At 50.4% G+C, this 8538-nt stretch overlaps 3 protein-coding genes across 3 annotated transcripts; 2 read left to right on the plus strand and 1 right to left on the minus strand.

The window, feature by feature from the left end:
* Window positions 1–508: 508 nt before the first annotated feature.
* Window positions 509–2167, plus strand: LOC121661078 (feather beta keratin-like). The gene is made up of 2 exons (XM_042020845.1): window positions 509–599; window positions 1486–2167. Exon 2 carries the CDS (start codon window positions 1503–1505, stop codon window positions 1833–1835), a length of 333 nt encoding a protein of 110 aa, XP_041876779.1. The 5' UTR covers window positions 509–599; window positions 1486–1502; the 3' UTR covers window positions 1836–2167.
* An 855-nt stretch (window positions 2168–3022) lies between these two features.
* Window positions 3023–4671, minus strand: LOC121661072 (scale keratin-like). Its single transcript, XM_042020836.1, has 2 exons — window positions 4563–4671; window positions 3023–4206 (listed from the first exon to the last, which is right to left on the minus strand). Exon 2 carries the CDS (start codon window positions 4187–4189, stop codon window positions 3332–3334), a length of 858 nt encoding a protein of 285 aa, XP_041876770.1. The 5' UTR covers window positions 4190–4206; window positions 4563–4671; the 3' UTR covers window positions 3023–3331.
* A 1856-nt stretch (window positions 4672–6527) lies between these two features.
* On the plus strand, window positions 6528–8344 carry LOC121661083 (scale keratin-like). Its single transcript, XM_042020849.1, has 2 exons — window positions 6528–6634; window positions 7259–8344. Exon 2 carries the CDS (start codon window positions 7276–7278, stop codon window positions 8005–8007), a length of 732 nt encoding a protein of 243 aa, XP_041876783.1. The 5' UTR covers window positions 6528–6634; window positions 7259–7275; the 3' UTR covers window positions 8008–8344.
* The last annotated feature ends 194 nt before the right edge of the window (window positions 8345–8538 follow it).

Consider the following 8538-nt stretch of genomic DNA (forward strand, 5'->3'; position numbering starts at 1 on the left):
TCCCTCAAATAATCCATTTCCCAATACCTTTGAGAGTGGTGGAGTTTGATCAGCTCTAAATGCTTTCAGTAGTGAAGTTATTTCCTTTATTTCCTCTGTTTGAGAGGAATTGGGCAAAATTCTGAGGCAGAAACAGAAATTTTCTGCCCTTTTCAGAGCAAGATGTGCCAAAAACTTATGCCCTCCATGCAGAGGCAAAGGGATTTCACAGGGAAGTTCACTGCATCTTTCCTGATGGTTTTATTCATCTGTGTCATGGTTCCTTAGGATGCAGAATAATTTCCTGAGTAACCCAGATGATTCAGCTTCTGACCGGGAATTAACCAGGCTTGTAAGATTTGAGGATAAAAGAAACCTCTCCAGAGGAATGCATACATTAGAGGGAGGAAATGAAATCCAGGCAAGAAACACAAACAGAGGGGAAAAGTAAATCCCCTGCCGGGCGTATTTTGCATATGAGGAATCGTTAGCAATTGCCTGGTAATGGGCTACAAGCACAATTTGTGTCTCAGGTCCTCGGGCTCTCTGGGCCAGGGTATAAAACCAGCCCGGTCAGAGGAGCTAAAATCACTCCTGCTTTATTCTCCTTGGAGAAAAGGGTAAGTCTTGATCTGTTTCCTACTTTTCCATGTCCTGCATTGTTGTTGGTCTTGTATTTTCTTTTTCTACTGTTTGTCTGTAGCAGTGCAAGGTTTGTGCCCTTTAAAATTGTAGGGGAGGCCTCGAAGCAGCTTTTTCTCCAGGGAGGGACATTCTGTGAAGGGGTGGAGGTTGTTCGTGCTCTGACCCCGGATTCAGCCTCGTTTGGCATTTGCGTCACCCAAATCTTTTGGTTCCAAGGGGTTCCAACCTCTGCCTGGGCATTGCTCAGCAGCTGGATGTGGGGAATCCCTGCAGAGGTTTCGGCTCTCAGAATGGAATCACAAAACATTTGGGGTTGGAAGGGACCTCTGGAGATCTCCCAGTCCATCCCCGGGGTCAGCCGGAGCAGGTGACCCAGGAAAGACTCCAAGTGGGTTTGGAACGACTCCGGAGAGGGAGACTCCAGGGCAGGAGGGTCTGAGTGTCTCCAGAGGGAAATTCCCTGAACTCCCTTGCTCAGAGCAACCTGTGCCGGGTCCTCACCTCTCTCACGGTGAAATTTCTGCTCCTCACTTTTACTTGCTGAGGAATTGTTTATTTTTCCCTCTTTTGGGGCAGAGCTTTTCCCTGCTTTTCTGACAGCCTGGTCCTCACTTCCCCACTTATTTCAGAGCTGCGGGAGGAGTGTGGTGGGAAAGGAGCTCTCAGAGCTGCTCAGGAGGAGGTGGAGCTGCCCTTTGTAGTGTGGAGAGGTTTGGGCTTTACTGAAATCTCCTTTCAAGCCAACACCAACCCTTTACTCCATTCTCCACGTAGTCCTTTGTGCTCTCCATCACCGTAGCAGCTTAATTACGTGACTAATTACAAGCTGTTCCTTGTATTCCCTTCTTCCCTGTGTTCCAGACTCGCACCCCACAGCCATGTCCTGCTACGACCTCTGTGCCCCAACCTCCTGCGGCCCCACCCCGCTGGCCAACAGCTGCAACGAGCCCTGCGTCCGGCAGTGCCAGGACTCCACCTACGTGATCCAACCCTCGCCTGTGGTGGTCACCCTGCCCGGGCCCATCCTCAGCTCCTTCCCTCAGAACACCACCGTGGGATCCTCGGCGTCCGCGGCCATCGGGGATGCTCTGAGTGCCGGGGGGGTCCCCATCAACTCGGGCAGCTCCTCAGGGCTCGGAAGCGTGGGATATTCTGGTCTGGGGGGCCTTTATGGGAGGTCCTACCGGCGCTCCAACCGCTGTGGGCCCTGAGGAAGCCTTGGGACAGCCGGGAAGGAACAACCAGGAGACGGAAAGCGTGATCCGGATGCAGGACTGAGCCCGTGCCCACTCGCTTGCTGACCCCCCGCAGCTTTGCCCTGAGCTCATGGGGCTGCAGGAGCTTGGCATTTCTGATTCGATGCCTTTCTGTGGTATCAGGGAGGTGAAAAATGTCACTCGATTGTTGCTGGGTGTCCAGCTGTAAAGCACTGCCTTGAAATGGGTGATTAATTTTTATCCATATTCAACCCTTCTGCTTTCTTACGCTGTACATTTTTTTTTAAATTCCACTTCTTGCTCATTAAATAGATGGTGCATCACAATTTGTGGTTTGCAATGTTCCTTCTCGCTCTTCCTCTTTGGAGCCTTCTCTGGGAGAAATTTGCCTGTGCATAAATTGTGAGTACCAGGCAGATCTACATTTAAGTTAGACGACGCTAATTACTGAGGACTTAATCGCAGATAAATATAAGCAATGAATAATATCCTTTTTTTTTGGTAGGGAATATTTTCCCTTTGTCTCATTTCTGGAAGAACAATTTGAAATAATCACCCCTGGCTAACAACAAAGGGAGGGAAAGAGGTGGGAAAGCTAAAGCTGCTTTACAGACAAAGCAGGGAGGAATTTGCTCCCAATATCCCATCTAAACATCCTCTCCATTAATTTGAACCCATTTCCCCTTGTCCTGTCACTCCAGGGCTTTGGAAACAGTTTCTTCCCACATTTCTGGTCGGCTCCTTCAGACACTGGAAGGTGAAATTAGGTCACCCCAAGTCTTCTCCTCTTCAGGCTGAACAAACCCAGGCAGAACATTTAAAACCCAACAAATAAAATAAAAACTTAGGCCTGGTTCTTCCTTTGTTGTCTTGCTAGTTTAGAAAGGCTGCAATTATGTTTTAATTGCTTGCTAAATGATGTGGTGATTGAGGGGCCTTTCGGGTGCCACCAGAAATCCTCAGAGCAAGAACAATTACTCAGAACCTCGGGGAAGATAATGACGGCTAAATTGCTAAACAAACATTCCTCAACATCGTGTTGAGTACCACAATTAAACTCCCATTCCACATTTTAAAGACATGCAGCAAGGGCAGATCCTTTGATAAGGCTCCCTCAGCACCCTGGGGAGTTTTGCTCCCAGAGGAAAATAAAGAACAAATGAAAACCAGAGAGGCTTTTGTGCAACACAAACAGGGGTTTATTGTCAGAGAGAAGAGCAGCAGTGGAGCACAGGGAATCCAGGCAATCGCAGGGGCAGCAGGGGATGCAGGACTCGTGCTCTGGGAGCAGGGCCTCGCTCAGGACCAGGATACAGCAAGGGGATGGAGGGCTCAGGGTATCCCGAGGGGATGGGGGGCTCAGGGCATTCCCGAGGGAATGGAGGGCTCAGGGCACACCTGGCACAGGAGCTCCTGCCCGGTGTCCCCATGGCCCGGGCTGGGCTCCAGGGCTGCCACTGCCCCTGGGGGCTGGCACTGCCAGGGGGGCTTTAGAAAACCCCACAGCTCCCGCAGCGGGACCTGCCCCATCTCTGGAAGCCGGGCAGGGAATAGCCCAGGCCCCGGGAGGAGAAGCCGGAGCTGTAAGACCTCCCGCCATTGCCAAAGGAGCCCCCATAGCCCCCGAGGGAGCCCCCATAGCCAATGTCACCTCCATAACCCAGGGAACGGCCGTAGCCAAGGGAGCCCCCATATCCAAGGGAGTCTCCATAGCCCTGGGAGCCCCCATAGCCCCCACAGCTTCCCAGGCCAAAGGAGCCCCCATAGCCCCGGGAGCCCCCATATCCAAGGGAGCCCCCATAGCCCTGGGAGCCCTCATAGCTTGAGAAGCCCCCATAGCCCCGGGAGCCCCCATATCCAAGGGAGCTTCCATAACCCCCATAGCCCCCATAACCTCCTAACCCAAAGTAGCCTCTATAACCACGGGACCCCCCCAGCCCAAAGGAGCCCCCATAACCCTGGGAATCTCCATAAGGTCCCCACCCAAAGGAGCCCCAGTTACCCCGGGAGCCCCCATAACCTCCAGAGACAAAGGAGCCCCCATAGCCCCGGGAGCCCCCATAGCCCAGGGAGCCCCCGTAACCCCCATAACCTCCCAGCCCAAAGGAGCTCCCGTAGCCCTGGGAGCTCCGGGAACTGAAGGAACGCCCCAGCCAGGCTGGGCCTGACGATGCCACAACGCTCTCCTGAGGGCAGGAGCTGAGGATGGGGCCCGGGATGGTCACCACCACCGGTGGGGGCTGGATCAGGGCTCTGGAGTCGGGGCACTGCTGCACACAGGGCTCGTTGACGCTCTCGGCGATGGGCTGAGGGCAGGTCACCCCACAGGACTCACTGGAGCAGGACATTCTTCTGTGCTGGGAGGCTGCAATACACACCAAGAAAGGACTTTTAAGCTAAATTGGCTGAGAAGAGATGAATTAAAATTATTAAGCATTGGCTCTGTGTCTGAAATATCAGAGGGAAACAGATAAATTCAAAGATGCTGTCAAAGAAATCTCACTCTTGTATGAAGTCCACTTTTAACCTTCCCCTCACCATGATCATCCTTACGAGCAGAAATTCTGTGATGGATAAATGAAATAAATCTGTAGCAACCTGTGGCAAAGATTCACTCAAAAGTGTGAGACCAGCGAGGCAGAAGCCAAGAGGAACAGAAAATAAGACCCATTGACTTTATGTAGTAATTTAGATTTTATGAGGATGAGTGACACCACTTACCTTGTTCGCTGTAGGGATGGGAACAAGAGCAGTGGATGCACGGCTGAGGGTGATCTGAGCTTTTATATCCTCCTCAAAGCCACCCTTTGTGCCTCTCATCCTCATTTATTACAAAACCAACGCGATAGTGGGTGCTTCGATTCTGTCACCTCAGCACTGTCCCTCCCAAACTTGTGTGGGTATGATGCAACAGGTGATGGCAATCAGCTCCCTCTGAGGGCAACTTGAGGGGCTCTGAGGAACTTGCAGCTGAAGGGTGGCCACGGAGACATCGATTAAAGCCAGTCCTACTTTAGTCCCATTTTAATGGGACATTTTAATGGTCAAGGAAGTACTTCCATGGTGTGAAGCCCTTTGTGGTCCCACCTTCACCAGGTGAAGGTCACCCAACCGGACCTAAAATTTTGGCTCTGAGAGGACACAAATTCTCCTTGTAGCTGAGTAGGGATCTATAAAAGTTGCCCCCAAAGAGGCAGAAATTGGTACAGCCAGAATAGGCCTTGGCCTGGAGGTAATTCCAAACTTGTCACTATTTAATTTGAAATCTCTACTTCCAGAAGTTCAGTTAGAAACACATTAAAAATCATGATTGTCTTTCCCCCACCCCCAAAGTACCGAGCACTATAGAAAAAGAGAGAATTTAATAAAGTAGTATTAAAATAAAAATAAATTTTATTAGGATGAGTCTGGAACATCCTGCAGTTATTTCTTTTCTTTCCTCTTGCAATTGTTTTCTAATTTTACAATATTGCAAAAGAGAGGCAATAAATTACTTCTAAATTGTAAAATAGCTCTGCTTGTGAAGTGTCATCAGGATTTGCTGATAATAATGAGAAGTACCTGGAGGATAATGACTTTAAGCTGCCTCACAAATACTCATTAATAGTCAGTGCTTGCAATTTCTGTTATTATCCTATTAAATGAGGGCCAGGAGTTATGAGGATTTATTCTGAGTTAGGAGCTCCCTTGTTATGAAACAGCATAATTTAAAAATACGCCAACCAATGTCACTCCTCTTGATTCCCTGATCAGCCTCTAATTAATAATTTCCATCTGGCAATGATTTGATTTTCACTCCTGATATGAAATTCTTTATTTTATTAAGTATTAATGTGTTGTGGGTGATTATGACAAGTCCATGGTCTGGACTATTGAATGCAGCTTCTTCTTAATGTATGAGGCAGCATTTTGCTGAAATGCCTTAAATTTTAGGAGAGAAAAAAGAACCTGATTGCAAATTACCTGAATTTTCAGGCTTAACTATCGATGTTCTGCAAAAAGTGGTGTCAGACTGGTGTTCTAAAATCTCTACTCTTGGACTCTCACCTGGAAATGTTTTGTCCATGAAGTTGCACCTCATGACACAGAGCCCTCAGCTCACACATCTCTCAATCGGCGCTCCTGCCCAAGCTTTGGGTGCTGACATTTCTGTGCTCGTGTCTAACACACCAAATACGCGTTTCCAGTGAGTGTTCATAAAGCCTCTCATCGTCCTGGAAGGATCTGGAACATCCTCGAAGTGTCCCTGCCTCCATGACATTCCAAAGCCAGCAGGGAATGGCACAATGGAACCCACCTTGGAATTCACGAGTAATTAGTGGCGTTTGAGCTGCAAACAGATCTTAAACCCCCTCATGTTTCTCAAGCATTTGGAGATAATTGATATTCTCTTTCTTTTTGATACCTGTTTCCCTCTTTTTGTGCAGCTTCCGTGGATTTTCACAGGATTCACTTAAAAACCACCGTTTTAAAAAGACAGATAAATTAATTAATTTGAACTCATCGAACCTAAAGCCAATGCTCATGATGGGGATTACTATCTCATCATTCACCAGCTCGATGCCCTCAAGTCTGTCCTGACATCGTCTCACGCCCATTTTTGCGCGTGGGGAGTGGCAGTGCAAAGCCAGCAGAATTAAATCCCTCCATGTGAGGGTTGTTTTGCTGCTGTGTGGGACCTGAGGCACGGAGGGTGTTTCGTCCCTGTAAGCACTTTGGGAAATGTATAAAAGCTGTCGCGACTCGGAGCCTCTCCATCCACATCTCCAGAGTTATTCGCCTTGGTGAACAGGGTAAGTCCAATTTGAACTCCTCTATCCTTCTCTATCCTTTTTTCCCATCCAATTCATTAATGTTATGGATTGGTAGATTTAAAAACCGTGGGTCTCAGAAGGCTGTTAGAGAATAAAAGGTAAATTCTTACCATGCCACCTGGAATAACCATTTCCCAGGCATTTTAGTTCCAGTGCGTGACTATAAAAATATTTGAGTGATCATTCCCACCTTGTGGGAATATTTCTTCCAGAAGGGTAAATTTTCTGGTTTGGAAGCTGAGGGCTACTTGAGAAGGAATATGAAACAATAAAAACTGCTGGTTTGTATCTGAAACTTCTTAACTTGCTATAGATACATTGCTAGATTTCAGCTGCTCTTAATAAATTTATAAAGAGATGAAAGGAGACTTGTCACGGTATAATTAGTGTAGGAATCACCAGAGATTACACCAGATGTCTTCATCTGTGAGTGACATCTCAGGGATCCTGACAGCAGAGTCTAGAATGTTATTTTTGTGGTCAGATAAAGGTCAGATTTGGAAGGCAATGAACTCTGAACCCTCAAAATTTCCATTGGAAAGCACAGGCAGAGTCAGGTGGAAATTTCAGGATCTGAAATCTGTTTCCTGGTGTGTGTTGCAGCCTCCCAGCACAGAAGAATGTCCTGCTCCAGCGAGTCCTGTGGGGTGACCTGCCCTCAGCCCATCGCCGAGAGCGTCAACGAGCCCTGTGTGCAGCAGTGCCCCGACTCCAGAGCCCTGATCCAGCCCCCACCGGTGGTGGTGACCATCCCGGGCCCCATCCTCAGCACCTGCCCTCAGGAGAGCGTTGTGGCATCGTCAGGCCCAGCCTGGTTGGGGCGTTCCTTCAGTTCCCGGAGCTCCCAGGGCTACGGGAGCTCCTTTGGGCTGGGAGGTTTTGGGGGTTACAGGGGCTCCCTGGGCTATGGGGGCTCCTCAGGCTATGGGGGCTCCTTTGGCTCTGGAGGTTATGGAGGTTCCCTGGGCTATGGGGGCTTCTCAGGCTATGGGGGCTCCCAGGGCTATGAGGGCTCCCAGGGCTATGGGGGCTCCCAGGGCTATGGGGGCTTCCGGGGCTATGGGGGCTCCCTTGGATATGGGGGCTCCTTTGGCCTGGGAAGCTGTGGGGGCTATGGGGGCTCCCAGGGCTATGGGGACTCCCTTGGATATGGGGGCTCCCTTGGCTACGGCCGTTCCCTGGGTTATGGAGGTGACATTGGCTATGGGGGCTCCCTCGGGGGCTATGGGGGCTCCTTTGGCAATGGCGGGAGGTCTTACAGCTCCGGCTTCTCCTCCCGGGGCCTGGGCTATTCCCTGCCCGGCTTCCAGAGATGGGGCAGGTCCCGCTGCGGGAGCTGTGGGGTTTTCTAAAGCCCCCCTGGCAGTGCCAGCCCCCAGGGGCAGTGGCAGCCCTGGAGCCCAGCCCGGGCCATGGGGACACCGGGCAGGAGCTCCTGTGCCAGGTGTGCCCTGAGCCCTCCATTCCCTCGGGAATGCCCTGAGCTCCCCATCCCCTCGGGATACCCTGAGCCCCCTATCCCCTTGGGAATGCCCTGAGCCCTCCATCCCCTTGCTGTATCCTGGTCTTGAGCGAGGCCCTGCTCCCAGAGCACGAGTCCTGCATCCCCTGCTGCCCCTGCGATTGCCTGGATTCCCTGTGCTCCACTGCTGCTCTTCTCTCTGACAATAAACCCCTGTTTGTGTTGCACAAAAGCCTCTCTGGTTTTCATTTGTTCTTTATTTTCCTCTGGGGGCAATATTCACTCTTGAACAGGGAGGAAGTACCTGGAGTTCCTCAGCTGGCCAAGGCCCTTGGGTCTTTGTGATTTGGGAAAAAGAGGCAAAGAGACACAACTTGGATGCAGGAAAACTTTATTGTGAACAGAGGGGCAGGAGAGGCTG

The sequence above is a fragment of the Corvus kubaryi genome, unplaced genomic scaffold (assembly GCF_017639235.1).
Source record: "Corvus kubaryi isolate FWS band 111438036 unplaced genomic scaffold, C.kubaryi_AGA036_p1.0 37052, whole genome shotgun sequence".
Classification (NCBI taxonomy): domain Eukaryota; kingdom Metazoa; phylum Chordata; class Aves; order Passeriformes; family Corvidae; genus Corvus; species Corvus kubaryi.

Bases quoted from the DNA above. Each gene is read 5' to 3' on its own strand.
- LOC121661072 (XM_042020836.1), bottom strand. From the start codon at position 4,189: ATGTCCTGCTCCAGTGAGTCCTGTGGGGTGACCTGCCCTCAGCCCATC.
- LOC121661078 (XM_042020845.1), top strand. From the start codon at position 1,503: ATGTCCTGCTACGACCTCTGTGCCCCAACCTCCTGCGGCCCCACCCCG.
- LOC121661083 (XM_042020849.1), top strand. From the start codon at position 7,276: ATGTCCTGCTCCAGCGAGTCCTGTGGGGTGACCTGCCCTCAGCCCATC.